Source organism: Copidosoma floridanum, unplaced genomic scaffold (genome assembly GCF_036245765.1).
Source record: "Copidosoma floridanum isolate Cflo_tuat_1 unplaced genomic scaffold, Cflo_Japanese_pri ptg000019l, whole genome shotgun sequence".
Classification (NCBI taxonomy): domain Eukaryota; kingdom Metazoa; phylum Arthropoda; class Insecta; order Hymenoptera; family Encyrtidae; genus Copidosoma; species Copidosoma floridanum.
This window is the reverse complement of record NW_028321896.1, coordinates 2,017,103-2,041,459: the sequence shown is the minus strand read 5'-3', so window position 1 is coordinate 2,041,459 and position 24,357 is coordinate 2,017,103. Positions and strand designations below refer to the sequence as shown.

At 40.2% G+C, this 24,357-nt stretch overlaps 2 protein-coding genes across 2 annotated transcripts in view; one reads left to right on the top strand and one right to left on the bottom strand.

Moving 5' to 3' along the window:
- The window catches only part of LOC106636928 (aldo-keto reductase family 1 member B1), a 403,668-nt gene that overhangs the window by 275,083 nt on the left and 104,228 nt on the right, over positions 1–24,357 (top strand). The window lies entirely within an intron of this gene.
- Positions 1–24,357, bottom strand: part of LOC106636900 (Dpr-interacting protein beta) — a 44,647-nt gene that overhangs the window by 3,097 nt on the left and 17,193 nt on the right. Inside the window, exons 2-7 of the mRNA XM_014349447.2 lie at positions 20,062–20,219; positions 12,101–12,286; positions 10,716–10,908; positions 8,441–8,569; positions 1,549–1,668; positions 762–932 (exon numbers count right to left, since the gene is read on the bottom strand). Of these exons, the coding sequence (XP_014204933.1) occupies positions 762–932; positions 1,549–1,668; positions 8,441–8,569; positions 10,716–10,908; positions 12,101–12,286; positions 20,062–20,219 (957 nt within the window). The remainder of the gene's footprint in view (positions 1–761; positions 933–1,548; positions 1,669–8,440; positions 8,570–10,715; positions 10,909–12,100; positions 12,287–20,061; positions 20,220–24,357) is intronic.

Here is a 24,357-nt window from a genome sequence, read left to right as displayed (position 1 = left end):
ATAAGGCAAGACCAGCGAGATGAAGAGGAAACAAGCAGCTCGTTTGCAATTCTATAATTCTCATATTTGGTAGAGGCAAGACCGAAGGGAGATAAAAGCTTCACGAGAGTGTGATGGGGGGGGAAAAAAAAAAAAAAAATGCTGCAAGGCGAGTGTATCAACATTGATGCTCGGGTGGATGAAAAATAGCTACAGGTGTGAACGAAGCTCGCTTGTCTTTCGCATCATCTTAATGGCGCTGCGGAAAGCCTTTCATAAAAGCCCAGCCGGTCTCACGAGCGGATAAGCCATCGTTGTGTACAGCAGATTATACGCGGCCTCTGCCCTCACTCGACGAGAAATAACGACGAGTGTACATGTATATGTGAGAGCGCCATGTGCAAGATATAGATAAAAAATAAAAAGTGTCCCTTTGAATAAAACAAACGAACCCTGCTGTCTGGCTCACTTAGAGAATTTACATGTTATTTGCTGCGATTTGATTAACGGAGTTGTCACTTTATTGAATTTGCTCCTACGACCGTCTCGTGTCGGTTACTTTAATATTTATAGGTATTTTCTGTCGCTCTTTCACGAACAAAAAAGGTTACATCAACTGCATGTTTCACATTACAACGAATGCATTTCATTCATTCATTCATTCGATTCGGTGGTATCTACTATAGAGCTTGATTGTGAATTTTGTTAAAAAAAAAAAAAAAAAAAATAGCATTTTTTTTTAGTTCTTCTAAGATATTTGTTTCGAGTATGAAACAACTCACCGTAAAGCCTGATGCCGCTCTCAGCATCGCCAAGCGAATTTTTCGAGATGCACTTGTAGCCGCCGAAATCGCTTTTGCTCATCTTCTTGACGATCAGGTGCATCCACGCGCTGTACAAGTTCACCACCTCCTCGGACATGGCGTACTTGTCGTTGCTGATTATCATTTCACCTGCAAGCCAGAACATACCACGCGTCTACACCTATATGGCAATCCACCTGGTGGTTAATCACCCCACATTCGAATATCGAGCGCTAGGTTTGTTCTATGGCTTTTATCTGTATACGCAGCGGAATTCGGGGGATTTAGGTCAATCAACCAATGGGACATTTCCAAATTGGCCTTGGGAAGACACGCATTAACTTTACAGCCATGATTTCACTCGGTGCCTGGATTGTGGATGTAAAAATAGCATTTAAAAAATCCACGAGAAACTGATTATCATGACGAGACAAAAAAAACAAAAAAAAAACAAAAAAAAAACAAAAAAAAACAAAAAAAAAAGGGCCAAAAAGCACGCAGATGCTTGAACGAGCGGGCATCAACGAGCGGACGATCGAAGAAATAACCCCACACCGGAGAAAACGAGCCAAGTTGAAATTCAGTTGTGGATAATGAATGGATAAGCGCGCCCCCGCGAGTACGTGAGTTTGGAAATGCGCCGATGGAACGGGGAAGTTGCGAGCGAGCGGGTGGTTCACTGGCCCCCGAAACTTGAAATTGCAGGGCTCGCGTGTACACGAGGATGCGTGGGTGGGTGGCTCGCAAGGTATCGCGATGTACTTACCGTTTTCGCGCGTCCAGTAGTTGATCGGCTTCGGCGAGGCCTCGACTTTGCAGGACAGTGTCACGAGGGTGTTCATCGGTGCCCCGACCAGCTGGTTCGGCACCTCTATCAGCGGCCGGACTGCAAACAATCGGTTATTTCTTTCGCTCGCCTACTATTGCTCAAAGTTTTACCAAGGGGATGATTTTGGCTCCCAAATGACTAATTTCACAGGATATGGGGGTTCGTTTTATGGTTCACCCTCGTCTTTCGAGACATGTGTGTACTCTAAGACTGTGTTTACAACAATTCAATTTCTGATTGTTAAGTGAATCTAGGCGTCGTACCAAGTGAGGAACACTGTATGGGGACGTCTAAGATAAATGCTTACTGATACTTTTTTTTTTTTTTTTTTAAAGAATACTTAGTACAGGTACACGTAAGTAGAAGGGAAAAAAAATTAGGGGAAATTCGTTGGGAAAAAGCAATTGTAAAAATTTATTAGTGTTGACAGTCCACCTCGCGTGGATGACGTGTCTCTAACGCTTATGTATACTTTGCTTATTTTCATTTTTTTCATGACTAAAGTCGTCAGCCCCATGTTTCTATGGATATTTGACGTGTAATACTAAAACGTTAAAGCCATCTTTAGTGCAAAACGACAAACAGTATCTGAAAAGTTTTACTTTTGGAGTAATCTTATTTCAACTAATAAAATTAGGAGCAACCTTAATTAAATTAGTTACTAACGTCGAATGAAAACGTTTCGTAATCAACGCTTACACAGTACGAGTCGGGTAAATTTTCAATCCAAAATAAAAGCCATCTACTAAATTATACACGAATCTTCCTCGAGTAGAGTAGTAGGTGAAAATTCTTCTGACTTAGTCAGTGAACGCTATTTTCGTTGTCAAATCAATGAACTCAGTGTAATTCATTGGTTATTTTGATCATTTCGTAAATTTTAACTGACGAGCACCAGTTGGGTTGAATATTTCACGAATTTTTTTAGCAACTCCACCCTGATTGGTAGTAAAATCTAATTTTGTCTACTTCACTGGATGAGCTTCAATTAAAACTGCAAATGAAATTCCAATGAATTTGTTTGTAGAGAAAAGCGCATCGATAAAAAAAATCTGCAGAAAAGCAAAGAAGCTTCGCCACGTCATCCCGCGAATTATTCTCACGAAAAGTACTCGTAAACACCGCCACGGCTCGCTGACCGGCATCGATCTCCAATGGCGAGCCCTATCTGTCGCTATTCGATATGCGTGCCCGATCCGCTCGAAACAAACAAATAAAAGCGAGAACAACGAAAATAAGAGCCAAGCTGTGAGGATAGGCCGATAACGGCGCGCAGAGAGCTATACAGGTGGGCAATTAAAACTTTTCGGGTGCGCGCACACTCCTGCGGCCCAGCCATAAATCAATCCAACCGCAGCGTCCGTCTCTGTGCTGCGTCCTCTGTCCACGCACATTGGCACGTTTTATCTGCCAGTGCCAACGCTGTCGTCAACGTCGTTGCTGTTGTTGTCGAATGGCTTGACTCGTATCGGATGAATCCGCGGGTTGTAGCTGCGTCGAGTCGGCGAATTTCCAAGCCTACGGTTGTGCGTAACTCCGAAAGGGCTGCTCGAGCATCGGATCGCTGGGTTGAGTTTGCACTTACTGGCAGAGCGGGGGACACGTGGCATTGATGCCTTCAAGATTTTCTTTGCGCTTCGCTAATCCTTGGGATTTTCTTATGTGTTTTGGAGTGGTATGAATCACCTGGTATGCGTCTTGGGTGAAATTCGATCGGGGATGTGGAAGTGCCGATGAACCATATATTGTCTCCGTGATGAATCGTTGAGATTATGAAAATAGTTGGAAAACTACTTTGTTCGTTGTTGCAATGGGAATTCCTCCCCTGATTGTTTTTTCACAAAACGTGTTTCAATCTCAATGCATATTCAGAATGTGTAAAATGAATGCGTTTCTCTCTCTTTTTTCATTACGAATATCGATAGCCGTATTTGATACACTTTTAATCAATTTATGGCTTTTCCGCGTTCCGCGGGCTTCGTATTTACTCAAATATTACAAGACGCTCTCGTAAATCCGCACCAAGCAATCAGTTTTATTTATACGCAGTGAGTTAGTTGTTTTTGTTTTCCATCCATATCATAGAATCGTACAAATAAGCGGTTGGATTTTTTTTTTTGTCTAAATTGATATTTTAAATGTAACACCGTATGATTTTTCAATTAAAATTATTAATTTCATCGATAAATTGAATGATCAAATCGAACTTTGTGTCGATACGTGGACTCTTTTAAATGAGTAAATAGTACATCTGATGGAGTGATTTTTTTACAAGATCAATCAACATTAATGAAATTGCCAACATCGAGCGAATAACAACAAAGTTTCACCTCCGAGGTTTATACTCTAGAGTATGACTCAGTTCTATCGTTGGTACTTTTAATTGAAAAAGAAATTAATTTTTGAAAAACTACGAAGCAAATTTTTCACAGCATAAAAATCTTATGAACAACCATCAGGAGTCACTTATTCTTAGATTACCATTGAATAAAATGTTTAATCCATTCATAGAGCAATGGAGTACACAGGAATCATTTTCAAGTTAATTAATGCGGAAGTGATCCCTAGAAATGTGGGGGGTTGGAGCAAAAAGGCAGGATTCAAATAATCCGCCCATCAAGACAAAGAACCTCTCGCCTTTGTGCCCCTTTGTGCCACGACAAGTCCCGTTCCCCCGTTGTAATTCTTAGATTTCAAGTACAAGACCAAGCAATGAAAGAGGGCAGGCGAGCATCATTTTCACCGCAGAAAAAGCTCACTGCCACTCCCCCTTATTCGCAACAGAGAGACGCAGCGCGTTAGTTAACAAAAAGGCTTTTCTCGAGAGTACGCAGCGTTTAATAAACAGAATCTTATAAACTTGGCTCCTCTGCTGTGTACAGTGCATATATATATATATATCACGCGTATAAAATAAGAAAATCAAGCTCAGCCACCTGCCGGCGCATAATAATGCGAGCCCACCTTTATCTTCTTAACGCGGCAATTAACGGATAAGCGATCGACCTTTTAACCCCCGTCTGACTTTGTAACGGTACTCGCTTCTCTCCTTCGTGACTTTGCGAGCACGATGTTTTTTTTTTTACACCTTCTTATAGATGCATAGTTTTTTACGTCGATACTTTTTGCATAAAGGATAAAGATGTGCTCACTTCCATTATTTTTTAGCGTATCTTACACATTATTATATAGACAGTGTGACTATGTTTTTTGTACGCCACGTTTTCTTTCACACCGTTGTCAATGATCCACTTACTACAAGAAATATTCCAGTCCAGTTAACTGAAAACCATACGTAATGATAGTTTACAGCTACGTAATCATAAGTTATGGATCCCAAAATCTCTAGGTAAGGGATAAAAAGGCAGTAGAATCGAACTTTAAGGGCAGTAGTACAGGTCAATGTATGGGACGACAGACAAGCCCTACATGTATCAGTAGTGTATGACACTCTTGAAAATGTTATCTACACATTGTAACTTCTTAGTTGAATAAAATTTATCCATCAACTATCAATATTGTAATTTTTCTTTCAATTTCATAAAATAAAACATATTATTTATGGTAAGAAGTTTTGAAAATATTTTACTTCTGATTGGTGCTGTTTTTCACTTATGCTTACAAGCTTGTGTGACAAGTCTTTTTTTTTTTAATTATTTGAAGTAAGGTAAATGGATTTTAAAATGTTAAAGCTCAGACGAAAATGCTACAGACTCCTTGGACAAAGAATCTAATTTTTCAACCTTTTTAGCCCCATACGTTGACCTGCACTACTGTTTTTCTGCCATAGTTTATTATCTATTATAAACCAGCAGTACGCATAGTTATATCAATACGACGCATAGTCGAGTTGTATGCGTAGTCATTCATGATGGTATTTATCAAATAAACCCAATTTTAGAAAAAAATCAGTAGAAAAGTCGCAGTTTGGTCAGGCAATTTTCGCTGATTCAGTGATCTTTAGGAGAATGATCATATGCTGATTTGTTTTTTTTTAAATTGACTGATTTTAAGCCTTGCCTTACGAGATGCACATATACATCTCTTTGTTTCGTCTGTCGATCAACTATTATATAAAAATACTTAAGTGGTGATAGGCACATTTTTTCACTTGCTTAAAAAAAAAAAAAAAAAAAAAAAAAAGGATCCAAATATACATTGATGTAATTTCTCTCAAAGGTCATCCTTTCTTTTAAAAATATAATTCCGTCCAAGTCCTCCAATACGCAAAAATATATCTGCATACTCGCATTAATTCTCTAACCCAACAACTTCTTTGGAGCTGTCTGCTTTAGCAACATTTGCTTCCCTCACCATCGATTGACGCACAGCTCTTTGAATTTCCGTTCCGTCAACCAAAGAAAAAATAAAATAAAATAAATCTACTGAAAATTCGAACAAACCACTCTCCTCATCGGAACGCTGTACAAAAGCCACTTACATGCTTTTGTCCCGTACTGCAGCGCTCGTAAAGACACCGGTGGCAAGAAAGAGAAAAAAAAAGGTACCCCCCAACTGACGAACTTTCCCCATTCTCCCCGTGCCTTTTGCAAACGCACAGCACCGAGGCCATCGACATTTTCGCCCCGGTAAGTGAGTACACACGACAGTGGGGATCGCTCGCTCGCCTGGCCCGCAATTAACGTCCTCGCGATCGAGCAAAGGGCGATAGAGCGTTAAGTGAAAAACACTCTCCGCACGCGGGAGATTTTCCCGAGAGCACACGAGAGGCTCGAAAAATAGAGCAAGAGAGTGGTTCTTCTGGTACACTTTTCTTAATCCCTTTTTTATCATGGCCACGGTCCGTGACGCACGCCAGCCGCACGATCGCGCGACGCGAGAGTGGCGCGCGAGCTGGGTATAAAACCGGGAAAGTTTACGGGCAGGACGCCCGCACGGGCTCCCGGCACGTTCCAAGCTCTCTACCGCGACTCACCCTCCCCATCCGAAGGAGTAGGTGGTAATGCGGGGCGGAAAGGCACGAGGGGGGGGTGCCTTATCTTATCGTCCCAGCAGCATCGTCTCTCGGTCTCCTTATACACGCGGTAATGGTATATGGTGCTACCGTACACTTGCCGCGCTTCCTTCCTTCCTTCCTCGCTTGCTGGAGTCTACTAGCGCGCTCGGAGGAAAGAGTTTTAACGTTGGCTTTGCCAGATCGAGGGAAGAAGAGTAACGGTGCAACGGATGTACACCGGGAGTCTCTCGTTAAAAGAAACAAAAGCTATGGAGAAGGGAATTGGAAAATAAACGTGGCTGGAGACAGATGGGGGCACGCCTTGCAAAAAGTGCCTCGATTCGAGGAAAAACTCGAGCCTTTAACTTTGCTTGGTGACCGAGTCATCAAATGCCAATTCCAAAATTTTAATTGCGCTTCGCGTGAATGTGAAATAACTTATCTTGTCCGACTATTTAAAGGGCAAACCGGCAAAAAAGACGCGAAGCTTTTGTCCTAGCGATCAGTGCCGAATGGACGCGGGCGTCAGCAGAAATTGGACTCTCCTTCCTTGTCCTATAGCAGATTTAAAAATCGAGCAATTAGAGAACGAGAGAGTCTTCTGCGCTGCACAGCAGGTGATGTATATATAAATGTACGCGCAAAGACGAGGTGTCGATCCACCGAATTATTCGAGGCGGTCCGTCTTAAAGGCCTCCTCGGCAGTTTCCCAACAGCAGCACGAGTATACACAGCAGCGGAGAGAAAGACGAAGCGCAGCTGTTGGTACGGGGCGGTGTGTGTTAGGCGAGCATCCAATTTCCGGGCGAGAAATTACCTATCTCCCGAAAGAGAGTGGATCTAAGACGTATATACTCCCGCGAAGATAGAGGGGGCCGAAGAATCGAGAGACAGATGGATTCGCGCTGATACGAGTGGTGGCGCAGGGTTGGGGGGGGGGGGGGCACTGCGCCGTAACCGCGGCTCTTAATTCATTCTACACTGTATCTCTCGGTCGAGGGCGTAATTTTATTATCTTCCCACTGCCCGGGCTACCGATGGCCATTGCAGCTCTTTGAGGGCCCTCCGTATCTCGGTCCATTGCGCCGCTGTCCTTCTTTCTCCCCTTTCTCCTGTTACTACTTGTGTACTCTCTTCTACTTTGTGTATTTTCTGGCTTACACTCGAGGGGCCAGTGTTAAGGTGTTTCCCGCACTTAAAAAAAAAATCCTTCGCTTTCTTACAGTAGTTATCGTTTTTATTTCTTGGTTCATTTTATTCTTTCTTTAGAGAGTTTACTCCCCGGTAATTCGCTCGTGGGTCCCTTCTGCTTACGATCTGAAACTGGGAGGGTCTAGGAGCCAAATGACGGGGAGTAGTAGTAATGGAACCTGTGGTTTTTCTTTTACGTTAAAAAGTCAACTTTTTTTTTAAACATTTAACAAGGTGGTAGTAAAGTGTCATACATAAATATTTTTTATAAATCTCAAGATTGCCCAGTGATTCTTTATTCTACTGCGTGTTTAATAAAGATGGTTCATTTGCATTTTTTTTTTCTTGTTTTTTCAATAGAGCTCAAATGAATGATCATGTCAAACGTATCAAAGCACGTACACTCTCGTTCAACTGAAATTAATATGACAGTGCAAAAAAGAGCGAACCATAAAAGGAACCCAACAAGTTGGCATTAATCTTGTGTCAGTAGTACGAATCGAGTATAGTCAGACATTCCCTCAAAAGTAGTATGCGAACATTAGTGCGGAGCCACTTAAGTAATACAAGAGCTTAACTTTGCCACGGTCGTATGAAAAATCGATATGGCTTCGGTTCGCTCTACAGGAAAAAAAAAAAAAAGAGAGAAAGAGAGTGGAAAGCTTGCCATGAATTACTCACAATTGACCTGCAGCATCATTCGCTTGCTCACCGTTGGAGGTACTCCGTTACTTGCCAAGCACAAGTAAGTTCCCATCTCGCTCCGACCGATATTCGGAAAACTCAGAACTTCGCCTTGGGCTTGTGGTACTGGAACAGAAGCGGTGTAAAATTTTTAAAGGTAAGAGACGCGCTGTGTTGACGAAAATAAACTGGAGGACTCACGGGCATGTTTATTTTGTACACACGTTTGAATATCGAGTGTTTATTGTCTATTTTGGTGGTTCGCATCATAATTTCTGAGAAAATGTGATGATTCATTTCGCGAAGCAGTAGTTTTCTGTGTCAAACACAACATTCGCGTCTTATTCGTGTTTTTTTTTTGGAATTCCAGTCAAGAATAATTTAGTAATCATAAAAATGTCCCCAGCGTGATTTTCAGAGGTAACGGGTTCATTAAAATATAAATTAATCCTCAAGCAGGCTCCATTATTCTGCTTCACGATACCTTAGCTCGTTAAAATTTAAATTACGAAATTTTTTTTCTTCTGCATTATATGTCTTGATTTCATTGTGCTTTCTACAAATTTCTTTCAAAAATTTTTTTTAGTAATTTTGAATGAAAAGTTGGTAACTATCGCTATTCAGTACTTTTTATTTTTGTTCTTATTTGTCGAGATATTCATTGGTTAAAATATTTCGGATAGTGTACTTCAGATAAACTTTTCATTGTGAAAATTGTGCAAGTACTGTGGAACATTTATCCATTTATTTGTCTCAGATGCTAATGAAATCGTCAATTTAGTAATAAAACTTTGTAATTAACGATCAGTTTTACATTATGAGATGTGGAGTACAAAATATACAACACAATATTTTAAAATAAAGAATCCATTTAAGCTTCACATCTCAATTTAAATTAATTAAAAATTTTTAAAAATATTTTACATGTAAATAGTGCTATGTGATTGTGACCTAGTTCTTGTATTCAAACAGACCGAATCTTCCGCAATTCCTCGTGTATCACTCAAAACATCACATTTTACTCTGACTGAATGTTAATTTTACTCTACAAAATTAATGCAATTGTAAAGACATGAAAAGACAGGCCATAAATGTATAATGACCCATTCGTTGGCCTTCATTATCTGGTAAGATGGAAAATATTAAAGATGTGCGAATTTTGTGAAAGATTAAAGTGCAACTTTAATAAAATTTGTAAGCTTTCTTTACTAGAACATTAATTGTCTACATTATATCTAATTGACTCCTATCCGTATTAGTACGTTCTTTGAAAATTTTCAAAAGAGTGAAATCTCAAACAGGTTTATTCGAAGAAAATGAATAGCTGGAAACGATGAAAAGACATGCTCGTAAAGGGGCAAGAATTATGGGTAGAAAAAGAGTATGGATGAGGGCAGTATGCAAATTTACATCCGTTGGTACATGCGAAACAGCCGCGTTTGCGTAAAAAAACAACGACTGGCTTGTCAAACAAGTTTGCGAAATTGAGAAATAGAGCGAGAGTAACAAGATATGCGTCGTTCATTGACAGGCTTTATTATCTATGCATGTTGTTTGCAGTTTGTATTTTTTCAAACATTTTAACGTCATTCAATTGTTGCTTGTAAAAGGAAACTTTTTTTGTTTTTGTTTTTTAAACAACAGTTTACCAAGTGCACTTGCGGGATTTATAAAAGTTGCGTAAATTTTTTTCAAAAATAAGTCAGTAGAAATCAAAATGCTATAAATATTGTGAATTTCAATATACAACTAGTTGTACATTACTTTGGTGTAAAAGTTTTAACACTGGATAATTGAACACTAAAAATTTTTCAAAACGAAATATTACAAATTTCATTGTAAATAGCTTTCAGTGTTGATTCATTGGTAGTTGTAAACGAAACACTTGTATCTTTGAGATGTTTACCTTTCAATATCAATATTTCAACGCGTGATCACAGGAAAACCTCGTTACATGGATTGTGAAATAGTACTAAGAACGTACGAACAAAAAGTGCTAGAAGCGATTCTTTTTACATAATTGTACTTAAACAAAAACTCGCTCCCATGCTATGTGCTTTGTTTTTAAAATATTTATTTTAATACTTGTTTGATAACAAAAAAAAAAAAAAAAGAACCATATGTCGTTAAAAATTGTGGGTTTTTTTGTCTGGATCATCTGGGAAGCGTTTAAATTCAAAGCACAGTCAAGATTGAATTTGATTAAAGGGTAATATTACTTTGTTTTATAAACAGGAGGAAGAAAAGGAGAAAATGCGGGAAAAAATCTCACCTTTATGCCTGCCACCGTTAAGCGTCCTCAAGATAATGTCCTGGCTGTTTTCTCGCTTCCAAATAATATCCGGTTTTGGATAACCTCGCGCCTTACAGGTAAGCTTCGCGGCTCCTCCTTCAGGTACCATGATGTCACCCGAGGTCTCCTCGTAAATGATGTCCGGTGGTATGACGACTTCCAGGTATGCGCTCTGCAAACAACAAGAATAATATGATACATAAAGAGATAAACGTAATATCCTCAAAACCCTTTTTTCATTGTAAGTATCCAATTAGAAAACAAGGTGGTCAGTCACCAGGTTAGTACAAAAATCCAATTACAAATTTTAATAGATATCGATGAGCAATAATAATAATCGTTGGTTATTATAGTGAACTCGAGGTACACGTTGATAAATGTATGACAACTAATGATGAACAATACAAAACTTGTAATAAGCAATGATAAATGCTTGATGGGCAAGTTTTTTCTGCAAAAGCGTCAAGTAAAACGTTTCTAAAATGGTAAATAGGAAATACAAGAGATAAAAAAATAATCCGTACGTATAGTATATTTTCTGTGAAGATAGTGTTTATATTTGTTGCGAAACTATTGTCATGGACTAACAGGTACGGTTTTTTTTCAACACATATCATAACATTATCAACATTTGCACATGTCATTGCAAGCTTGTGATGATTTATCTGAAATGACCAAAGACTGAGTTTGTTTATATATTTTTTTTAGATACTCTTATAGAGTCAATTGGTTACTCTGAATTTTGAGAGGTCAGAAGAATTCAAATTGATAGTGTTGTGAATCTTTTTAAAAATGAGAGGAATTCCAGGAAAAACAGTGATGATTGACAATAGGCAACAATAAACTTCATATTCCGTGACACATGACGTTAAAAAAAAAATGTAAGTGTGTATAGGTAAGCAGTGATAATCAATAATAAGTAATCACGAGTGACGTCGAAGTCATAACGGGAAATAAAAGCAGTGATAAACCTTTAGGTGGATCAAGATATAATATGGTTGATATGAGTAAAGATGGACCTTAAGGCAATAATTAGCCATGAAAAGTAAAAGTAAATTGCAATAAATAAAGACGAGCGAACTTACAGTAAAAAAACGAGCAACAGTAAGTAATTAATTCATGATGAGCATTGATAAGCAATGATAATCGAGCCTTCAATAAACAGCGACAACCGAAGATAAAGGTGTAAATTTGCGTGAAAATAGTCTCTCGTTCCCTGGAAAGAAATAAAAACCGCTGTATACTGGCAGACGTATCCAATTGGTAGTAAAAACCAACGACGCAGTAACAAACGACCAAAAAAAAAAAAAAACAAAAAACAAAAAAAAAAAAGCAGAAAGATAAAAATAGAGGGAAGCGCTCACCTGGCTCTTCATGGGCTGCGTGTTGACCTGGCACATGTAGGTTCCCCGATCTTCGGGCCTCGTATCCTTGATGTTGAGGGTCCACGTGTGCGCGTCGTTGTGAGTGACACTGAGCCGGGCGTTGTTCGTGATGACGTGCTCGTGGATCGCCAGGATCGCCTTCGTGTCCGCCTTGATCCAGGCCACCTGTGACGTGTCCGTTGTCGTCGCAGAGCGCACCAAACCAACCCCAAGGAAACCCAACACACAATACTACGATTATTTCGGGTTACAGGGAACGAACATTGATTGATGTATTTGACCGCGCGATTGCCGTGCCGGGCGTTAAAAAAAAAAAAAAAAAAACTTTGTCCTTTCAAATGACAATCGTATAAAATATTCCATCCGTTATTGTCCAAATGAAATTGAACAAATGCGCATCGTTGATGGAGGATAATTCGGTGTTCTTGATAAAAAGACCGATGATCGAGTGGTTTTAAAATTGCATGGGTCACGTATACTCATCTCCTCCAAGAACGTAGCTTTAAAGTATACAAAAAAACAAAACAAAAAGTAACCAAAGTTAAAACCATACTTGGCTTGATATCATCGAACAAAATAAATTGTGAAACAAAGGAAAAAAAAAAAAAAAAAAAAAAAAACTCCACGAGCGAGACCAAACCGGCACCGATTCCACAACCTACAATTCACCCGAATCGTCGGTCAGGAAGTGAAATACGCCGCGCGCGTACAAATCAACGCTATCGAGGCCCAGATAAAAGCCCGACCCGCTCCACAACTACGAAAAAAAAAAGATACAGCCCAAACCAACCAACCAAAAAAAAGAGCAGCCAACTCGCGTCTCGCGACGGTATTCAACATCAATTTCGTTATCTGCACGCCGCGTTCATTTAACACCCTCGAGCTCGGCCTCGTCGTTTGCAATTCGGAAAAGCCACGCCGACGAATCGGATCGGCAAAAACAGCGCAGTGCCAAAGAGCGGCTTCGCGCTAACGCGATTCGTCAGTCTTTCCCTTTTCTTCGGTGCTGCTGCGTGTACGTACGAAGAGCCAAGGACTCGGGGAGACGGAGCGGTTGAATGGGGTTTTTGGGGGAAATTCGAGGGACGTGCCGGGAGAACGGAGTGGATGCTTGGTTATTCGAAATGGTGCGTGAATTTGTTAGCGCGGCAACGGTGAAGGGCGTTAAAATTGTTTTCGCGGTCCGTGCATTAATCGGGACGGGTGATTGGGTTGGGTTTTACAGCTCACGATTCCGTGGGAGTTTTGAATTTTTCATTAGTCGGGAGCATCCAGGCGAGGACTCGTTCTCTCGGTGTTTCGTGAATTAGTTTCGAAATCCTGGTTCTTTTGGGAAAATTAATGTTTACACGAAAACCAAGTTGTCTGCGCAAAAAAAGGTGTACTCTCTAAATTTGAAACAGTCATAAGTGTACAAATTTTTCAAAATAGTGCATGTACACCGTAAAATAGTGAATGTACGTTATTTAAACAGTGAAGCGGGCAATTTCACTATTTCACTATTTTTCTATATTTGTATGCTGGGAAATAGTAAACATGAACTATTTCTGATAAGTTAACGTTTCAGTATTTCAATTCGTTGGTAAACTTATTGTTGATGTGCCACTCGAAATAATGTGTGTATGTTGTACAATTATTTTCGTTTGGATCAAGATCGCTAATTGGATTATAAGTAAATAATTAGAATTAAAATTTATATCGACTGGGTGCGAATAAACAACCCTTATTTTTTACCATTCCACCAGTGAAAATCTCGTTCATTTACACAATTAGTGAAATTTGCACTATTTCAAATTTATAGAGTAGAAATCTATAATGTAAACCAGAAGACGTAATTTTTTATTTACTGCTAATACGATTTCAACACGTAAAAAAACTATTATCCGAAAAATATAAAAAAGCATTTAGCTTTGGAGGGAAAAAAGTAGTTGAGTTATGGATAACATCGATAATGCGTACTGGTGCTGACTCTCCTAAAAAATGAATCATTAGACATCACCGTCATCTCTTTCACAATTTGTTATTTCACGTTCAATGGACTCGGTTGAGCCAAAGATTCCGCCTTACACTGCAGTATTTTATTCACCATATCCGTTCATATTTCTCTAGGCGCCGCAATTACTCAAGCTGGTTTCAATGGCCACCGAAACCGCCTCGAAACGAATGGAGACCCCGAGCACATTATCGCTGCAATCCCGCGGAAGTTTGCGTGACATTCGAAATTTCCAAAGAACCGGCGCACCGTGCCAAAGAGATATCCCTTACCCGAGCCGCACGCGCGGAGAACGAGTCCGGCTAATGCATCGCGCGCCCGAGCCTCTTCCATCAACTCGAGCGTAAAAAGCTCCAACCACACAACAGCCCGACCACTGCGTCGAGAACTTTCAAAACAGCCACCCTCTCCCTCCTGGATACAGTGAATCCGACACCCTCCGGCTTTTTTTTCCATTCAGTGCCGTACATCGGTACATCGATGCGAGGGAGATAGGAGGTTCTTTATTAGCTGATGGCTGGAAGCAGATGATCGGATAAGTGGGGGAAGAAAAGGGTCAGAAGGGGCTCTTTTTTTTTTTTTTTTTTATCGTCTGGGTAATGGTGGTGATGAGCGACGAGAGCGAGAGTGAGTTCACGCGTAAGCGAGCCATCATTTTGGCCATTGATTTCGAGATTTTTTTTTCATGCCAACGCGCAAAGAGAGCGGCAGGATGAAATATTACGGTGCTGGGAGAATTTTTCTCTCTCTTTTTTTTTTTTTTCCTCTCAAAGAGGTGGAAAAAACACTCGTAGAGTTCAACGAGGCTCTGGCTACTTTCAAAGGATAATTTTGATACGACTAGCGCGCAAATGTGCTTTTTTCGCTTGAAAGAAAAAAAAAAAAAAAAAAAAAAAAAAAAAAAAAAAAAAAGAAAAAAAAGATCGTGCATTGTTAGGAACACTATATGGCAGACAATTGCGTAATAGGATTTCCGATTCCCCGCCGGAACTTCCGTTCAAAGGAAAAAAAGGCTCACGAATAATGTGATCACTCCACAGCCACCCTTGCCTAGCGTCACCTGCTCACTCTCGCTTTCGGCTCCGCCCACCCGACTCCGTGAGTTTTTTTTTTTTTTCGTTCTTATTGTTTTCCACCTCGTTTTCCAGAGCACACGCGCGCATATACACGAAGAAAAGAGAGCAACAAGGGGAATATGAACGAGGCGACCTGCTGGCACCGCTCGCCGCCACGGATAAATGGATAAACTCGCTAATTAAAAGTTTCGCCTAGCTGGTGTACGGCCGGTGGGTGTATATTTCTCCAGCCACCCGCGGCCACTTTTAATATCGAGGATTTTCGACGGAGTTTACGAGTCCTTTTCTCGTAATTAAAACGATCGCTTTTGTCGCTTCGGCAACTGAACGAAAGAGAAATTTTTTTTTTTTTTTTTTTTAATGAAAAAAAAAAAAACAAGGAGCACAAGCTTTGACGCACCAAACGATGGCTGCCTTTAAATACATAATCTTTGCTGCGTCTAACGATTCCCGAGCGGTTTTTTTTTTTTTTTTTCAGGAAAAGTGCGGGCACGCGCGCTGAGAGAAACTGCGTGGATTACACGGGCCCGGTTGTTCTCGCCACCCTCTGTTGGTGAGGTGGTGCGCGTGATTATTTTCGCTGCAAAGTGGATCGCTTGGCCGGCGATTCGCTGATGCAGATTTGCACTTTGGAAACGCAGATGACGGGAAAAAGATGAAGCCGGCGATGTTTGCCCCGGCGCGAGCGAGTAAAATCTCGCAAAATTCCGTCTGAACCGTACATCGGTGTTCTTTGATACGGGGCTTTATTGGGAAAAGTTGTTCCATCGCGGAATGCAAACCTTTCGCTTTCGGCTTTGCACGAAGTGGATCATAATGTTCTCTTACTGATTACCTTTGCGCTGTATGTTTACGCTTGTGGGTTTAATTAATTAAAATTTAATTGAAAACCCTTGCCAGATGATTAATTATAGAGTTGAAGGATTTTTAATTTACTGGCAATTAAAGGTTTCCCTTTGACAACTAAGAAATAAATAAATATTCATTAAAAAAATTAACTGCACAGGAATTCATCCTGTATAATCATTACGTTATTCTTGTTTTTTTTTTTCTTGTTCTAAAAAGTTTCCGTGAAAGCAAATTTCTTTGCGATTTTTAATTTTATATATTTCTTTATTTGTTCTGGCACCTAGTTTCCATGCTTGTAACGATGATCTCATTCCTAAGTCAAGTGGTTTTTGTAGTTCAGTAGAATAGATAGTGACAAATTATTTCAGTGTATTTAAATTATAATTCATTGGTCGCTTAACATAAGATTTAACTAAAAGCAATCATTGGAATAAAGTTGACTTTTTCTACTAACAACCAATTAAAAATATTTAAGATATCCAAAGTATTCAACAGACAGTACAATTCTTAGGAGGCATCATTAGGGAAAAAAGCGCCCTATTATTCCGTTTCGGTTCGTATTCTCTTGAGACATGGTTTGATAGAAAATTTAACGAGTCAAGTCGAAGAACGGAAAGTTGAAATTACGCTATCGATTAAAAGTTTTAAGAATTAAAATAAAAAAAGGCAATTATTTAATAATGAGGGCGTTCAATCAAAAAGTTTTCGTGTTTCTAACAAACTCCTTTAATGTTATAGCTATGTTTAGTATTTCTTCAATTTTTTACTTTCCAAAACATTTTTTTCCAGTATGCATGTATCTTAAAAAAATAGGCCCTTGTAGCCTCGGTCATTTATCAATCGTGCAGTTTTTTATGTAAAAAAGTGAAATTGAAATCAAAAGACTGCATGACGTTTTGCGTAAAAAAAAGTACATGAAAAAAATTTACAAGCATGAATTAAAAAAATTAATGCTTGCACCTGAGGCGCTTAAAATAATGAGAAAAAGCTCAGACTTCTCGCATAAAAGTTCAAAGCGCCACAGTGAAAATATTCCACGAAGAGCACAAATTATCATCCCTCAGAAAGCTTTGTAACTTCTTTCCCGGAAAGTGTTTTCCCAAATCAACTGTCGCTCTATGATTCTAACGTGAAGTGGGACATTAGCGAAATAAAAAACCAGTATAACTTGAATCCGCGTAGTTTCTCTCACCGCGAAGCATTTGAGGATGATCACCATTGTTGGTATTCTGTTTTTCTTTCTCAACTGGTGAAAAGAGGATCATGCACATGCAGTCCGGAGTTTTTACTTTCTCTCGTCGAGATCAAACCTCATGCATGAAAATACCGTGGCATGCCTTTGTATAACGTGGTGCGTCGTATATAACATCTCGTTGTCCCTCACAACAGCATTTCAACCATCGACAAGTTTTTTTTGCGCAGTGCATTATTTTGTCTATTTTATCTCTTTTATCATAAGAATATACTCCGTACGTAGAAGCGGTGCAACACGATCAAGCCGATTTTCGTTTTTTTTTTTTTTTTTTTTTTTTTTTAACAAAAGTTCTCGCAAAACGACAGGCACACGTGCTTCAGTGCAGTGCTCACATTGTCATGATTCGTTCACGGACACATGGATGTATATGCTTGTTAATAATCATTCGAAAAGAAGCTGGTTCAATTGAAGTTTGCTCTGCCGAGAATCCACGGAGAGGATAAATAAATAAAAAATAAATAAACAAACAAAAAATTGAAAAATAAAAATACAATAAAACAAAAGAAAAGTATACAACTACGGAAAAATTCGTTCGGTAAAAAAACAAGGATGTTTTGCGTATTCATAATTCAATGTAGCCATACCCATTGTTTCGTAATCCACATAAACTCGAGTCACCCGCGCAGACAGGCGACCCGCAATACAATCTATCTCTCACAACGCTGCAAGATACCTTCAAAATGCTCAGCCAGAGACAGCGAGAGATAGAGAAAGAGACAAAGAGAGAGAGAGAGAGAGAGAGAGAGAGAGAAGTGGCAAAATAACAACTGAAAAATCATTGCGTAACAAGAACGTATGGTGTGTATCGTCACAGGCGCGCACGAACGAACTTCATTTCGGGTGAACCAAGATGCCAAAACAAAGCGCTTCGCAATGCTCCTTTTCAAACACAAGCGGGCCGATGAAGATCTTTTTTTTCTTTTTTTTCCAAACAATGTTTGTGGTATTAAAAAAGCAGGCCTATCATGTAAACGACGTTAACAGGCCAGTGCCAAAAGTTCAGCTAAGACTATCGCCTTGCATTTTTTTTTTTTTTTTTTTTTTTTTTCAACTTAAAACAAAGGTAAGGTGCCAACATGCAAAGAAAACACGAGACATGTTCATCAGGTCACGCTACAACTGGTACGTAACAGGTTACAGTGCAAACTTTATTTTATTTTTTTTGTTCATTCAACTCAACAGTGCAGCTTAGTATAGTTTCGCGCATCGGTCCAACTGATGCGATCGTAGAGGAAAGGGGTGCGACTATTTCTCACTACATGGGTCTGATCGTGATTTGGAGAGGATATCTCTCGGTATGGAAACTCTCGACTCGTGAATTGATTTTCCCCCTCATTTCCTAATTCCCAACTTCCCGTCGTGGGGGAAAAAAGGGCGCTTATTGTTTATCGCTAAATTTTCGAAACAAAAAACAAAGCTTATCCCGGCGTTTTCGGAAGTTTAGCTCTCAGCGGTGAGATCGCTTTTATTTTCCGCAGTAAAAAGTTTCTAGTGCACTCCGTTGAACCTCCGCGTGGAGTTGCAAAAACTGGAATCAGCGGTAATCACAATTAGGGCGCGAAATCATTCGTACGCCGCGCGGTGTTTATTAAAATGAAAATCGGGGCCAAACTTTTGTTCCGTAATTTCCTGAATTTGACAAATGGTGGGATCCCGCGCTGTTTCTTCTTTCCCCCCCCCCCTATGCAAAAGTTCTTGCTAACTGTGTGCTGTTGCGAAAACGAGGCGCGAGAGGAGGGGTCCGGCTGGAAAATGAAAACGAATGACGCGTCGACGTGGGAAATTTCGTAATTAAATTAGACCACGCGTTCTGCCGAACCCAAGAAAAAGCCTCCCCGTTAAATTAAATCCCTCCGACGTACATCTCGTAAAAAACAGCGTAGACGCTTGTAAGCGCGTAGAAATCAATGCACGAGGTTTTGTACGCGTAGTGCTTAATCCTTCGCTAACGATGCACACGATTCCAGCAGTTAAATTGAGATCGGAGCGCACATTGCACTCAAAGGGGATCTTATACGGAACTTTATTGTTGCAACTCGTCGAGTTAAGGGCCTCAAAGTTACCTCGGAAATCCATTCGAGCTGGCGATGGTACGTTTTGTTGTTGGGACGGAAAAATAAAACAAAAGACCAAGGAGGCTTTTGGAAATAATTCGTACCGGAGCGCACAGTTTGTCAAGTGCAATTGTAAGGGGGAGCAGCTAAATATTGTAGAGCACAGGTAGATAAACAACAGGGTAGCGTATACAACATAAACGGAATGTATAATTCACGTGGTCGTGTAACAGGGAAAATGAGAAGAATTGTTTTACATTGATACTCGAGAATTGCGAAAGGGTCGAGTAAAGTGGTTGGGGGTGAGGTTGGGGTGGTAATGATGCCTATGGTGCTTACAAGTGGTGGTGCAGGCAATTCAACAAACGATAGCAAAACCAAGTCGTGAGATGCTCTGGCGTGCGCCAGTTTTAACAAAGTGCAGTGGTTACATAATAGTACGGTGGTGGCATAATGCTCGTAATGTAACGTAAGAAACAACAGTAAAAGAGACAGACAGACAGACAGACAGACAGACAGAGAGTATAGGTGTGCGGCAGTGAGAGTCGATGGATTTTTGGTGCCGACAGAAGAGAGAGAGAGAGAGAGAGAAAGAGGTGCGAGAGGGATATATATGTATTAATGTTCCCATCAAACAGCAGGCGGGCATCACCGTCAGACTTGAAGATAGAAGAGAGAGATAGGCGAAATATTGTCATGTGGATGATAGTTACCCGAGGATTGGCACCACCTTGATCACTGCCCTTGGAGGAGGAAGAACTCACCCGGTATCCGCCGAGGTTGTTCACCACGCAGGTGAACGTAGCCTCGCGGCCCTTCGGCACCGTTATGTTCTCCATCGGGTACTGGAAGTCCGGCTCCAGGCACGTCACTGCAACAAATTACCATGCTTTTTCAACACAAATTTTTCGTCGTCTACATTTTTTTAGTTTTATTTTTAATATTAAGTTTGAATTTGTTTGGAATTATAAATACACCGATATGATATGCGATTTTCGAATCAATACAGCATATGTTAAATAACCGATTGGCTAGTACCGATTTATGGTTGCTATAACATGTATGTGAATGATCCTTTCACTCATCATAATATACTCTCGTATTTTAAACATCTGTTAAATACGTGTTGTAATTTTCATACGTTGATGTGACGAATAAACGATAAATTACAAATAAATATTGTAAAGTTTGTGTGAGGTAATCTCTGGAAGTTATGAGACGTCGACGTTTTTTTTTTGTAAAGACTTACACGTGAATTTTGTAAAAATTTCCAGATCCATTTAAAATTTGTATAAATTTTTCAAACATTAATTGCCAACCATTTTTCGTGCAGAGCTTAAGTATTTGATATTTTGCTTTCGTTCAACATTTTTTTTTTAACGCTAACATTTATAAGCTTCAAGAAATTACTAGTAGAAAATATTTAAAAAATTCAAAGTGTTTTAAGAAATTAAAAAAAAAAAAAAAAAACAGATTTGCCAAGTTTAGCGTGATTTATCTATTTTTATTTGACTCCTGACGATCCCTAATGTAAACGATTGCTATGAAAATACTTTTGTCGTTAAAAAGATCCAAAATATCGATGGGACTTGCACTACCGAATGAAAAAACACTTTTACAAATTTTAAACATAAAAAAAGGGGAAGTCTCAGAGTAAGGCTTACAGGTAAGTTGAAAATCTTTCTATACATTAATTTGTTTTCATTAAATAAGCACCTGAACAACACGAGTATGTGAATTGTTTACAATGATTTTTTTTCCCAGCTTTCCCAGCTAAAATCTTGGTTTTTATCCAGTTCCTCATTTCTCCATGTTTGTCCAGTTTTACATTTGAGGGCGTTTTTTGCGTGCACTCGCTATAAGTACTTTTAATCTTTTATTTTTGTTGCTTTGCGAGCGCAAAGGCAGCTCACGCTCAAAGTGCCTGTTTTTAATTTTGCAGATGGATTTCGCACTCGGCGAGCAAACACGTGTTGAATTTCCTTTTTCGTGCGCCCGTGTTCACTTTTACGTGGGGTTTTCTCTGACCACTCGTAATTAAAATTATCATTTTCATTCGTACACTGGCAGCCCAAAGAATAAAAAAAATTCTTGGGAACATTTGCTGCGCTTATACCCCACTTTTTTGGCAAAACGAAATATTCATTGCTGGAAAAAAAAACTGACTAGTCGATTATATTGTTAATTATGCGGTACATGTACAATACGAGAGGATACGCGGCACTGCGCAGGTGTACCGTTGCTGCAGATTGTACTCGTCGTACTTTTTTTTTTAATTTTTTTATTTCCGTCAAAACTACATACATGCGTATGCTCTCGTGTACAAATGTAGGCTGGGAAATACTCGATTTTTTTTTTTTATTGGAATAGTACCCAAAGGATTTCGAGCGAATGAAACGGGCGCTTGTACGCGAAATGCTAAAACATCGTTGACGTGGTATTGCGATCGTAAACACCGAGCGGCTGTTTTAGCGTATAGTTGTTATATGCAATCTCCCTCGCATGGAACGGAGGACGTTCGCGTGAAAGCGTTATAAAGTTGTCCTGCCGATATATCCGAAACTACCTATACTTTCCTCCGTTATTTTTTGTCCTCTCGGCTTTCGTTGCTACAGCCCAAAAGAATATTTTATTTTTAATTTTGTTTACTGCACTGTTGAACCTCAAGCGATTCCAGTTAGAACAAATAAATATTTATAACGTTCCGCAATAGTATTGAGACCCTTTACAAAATCTATTAAGCGTAACAAAAGTCGTAATGATAAATTTATTGATACAGCTTAGACAACAAATGCATAAAGAGTTTAATGAAATTAAGCAAGCGTTACAATGAGTTTCCTCTACCAAAATGGGGTAGAGTTTATTTCCCTTGAAACTTTTAACCGCAAAATGAATAAGGACCATATTGCAATATGTATCATTACTTACTGCAAAAATAACGCAATTAACCGTCTCTGGCGCTTCTGAGTTGGGCCACGTGCGTGTAATGTGTTATTGTTGAGCATTAATTCGTACGTTTAAAACTTTGCTTGATACGTGTGCAAAAAACGACGATAAACGAAGCCAAAGAAGCAAAAGTAAACGGTTAACAAAACATCATCTACATTGATGCTAACGAGCTTCGAAACAATTTTAGTTCATTTCATGCTTTAAACACGACAAAACAGTTTGCAATTTGACTTTTAACATACTTGGCTTGATGATTATTTATTCCCAAGCTGTTGCCCCGCGAGTAATAAACGAAACGAATAAATAACACCCCTCCACTTGTAAACATGCACCACTTGCGAGTCGCGCTGAAATTCGGCCCAACAACGAATAACAATACTCACGCTGATGGAATTTGAGACCGGGCCGACGAGAATTATTGAAATTAGCAGAGAAGCGAGAGAGAGAGAGAATAGAAGCGTTGCGCGCGGTCGCTTTGTCCCGGGGTGCGCTCGGATGTTTGCCCCGTAATCGCGCTAAGCCGTGGAGTCAAAGGTCGAGACAAGGGGTCAAGTGAATAAATGGTACGTTTGTGCGCGTATATGTATATATGTACGTGCACGTAAGTTCACGCTTATGCGAGCTTGCATGCGCAATATACAAATTTAGGACAAGGGGGGCGGGGGTCGAAGAGAGAGAGAGAGAGCGCGCCTCCCGAAAGGAAAATGCAATTACCACCGCAATCAATTTAGATAACTCGGGGCTGAATAGGCGTGTAATTGGCCCGATGAAATTAGATATTCCTAGAAGCGTTGCTGACGCTTTGCCGCTTCCACCGAATTTTCACCCTTTGACTCATCTCGTTCTTCCATATTGTCGAGCTTTGCTCCTATTTTGAGAAAATGTGAGGTGAATTTTCCCTCTCCCCCAACCTGGAAGTGTTATTTTTACGTCAAAAAGAACAAGCGCCCGCGCACAGCTAGCGGTGCATTCACTTCTTTAAAGAAAGGAATTTTATTTCCAACGCTAAAGGAGTAATAAAAGCGCGGAGTTGCTGTCTCCCTGGCAAATGTCATTGTTGCACGCCCTTCCCCCCCCACGGAATTGTTTTTAATTGTACCTTTGTCACTGGGATGAAAGACTCACGCGTTCTCTCGACTATTTGTATTCCCTACGTTGGAAGGCTTGACTCATTGCTCGTTAAAATTCAAAGCAGGGGGCAAGCTTTTTTTCCCTCCGATAAAACCCACCCGTAACTCGAGACATACGCGTTGTACTGTTTCGCCACGCGATTCCGAAATATTTCCAGTCTCCCAACCAGGCGTTTGATTTATCCGTAACACCGGCAATAAATGTCGTTACGCGTGCATTTTTATCCCTAAGCCCGAGGAGGGAAAATCTCACTGTACACAAAATAGCGTTAACCCCCCCACCCGTGCAAATAATAAAATGAAAAGATGAAACGAATCATCCTTTCTCTCTCTCCGGGTGGCACGGAAAATAATATCCACGTAGCGGCACGTTCCTTCCCATCCAGGTGATTTCTCCTCCTTTCTTTTTTTTTGCAGCGCATCGAATTTCAATTTGCGCCCACTTGGACGATTTAGCTCGGCGCTCTCTTTTACCCCCGTTCCTTCCCACCGTTCCCTAACCGAATTTTACGAGGGTATTTACACGAGCGCAATATTTCACGGCGAGGAAGCACAGGGACACTCAATGCCGGGTCACGTTCTCCCTCGTGCCTGTACACGAGGCGGACCGCCCACGCGCGTGAATCAAAGCTCGTCGCTTTAAAGATTTGCTCCTCATCCGCGGGCCGCATAAAAGGATGAGCCGCGGAATAACTTAGCCTTTTTCCCGGGATCCTTCGTGCTCGCGGAGCCTCGGCGTGGTTTAACAATGAAAAATGCATCCCCGAGTCTCTTTGCAGGGGGGTTCCGGATAGGCGTTTGTTTTCGTGCAGCCTTTGGTATATATATATACATTTCGCTGGTTTCTTTTTTTCCGTACGATGGGAGCGAGGCTCCTCTCGTGTTTCCGTATGTGATTTTCGCGAAAACTTTGATACTCAAGTCAGACAT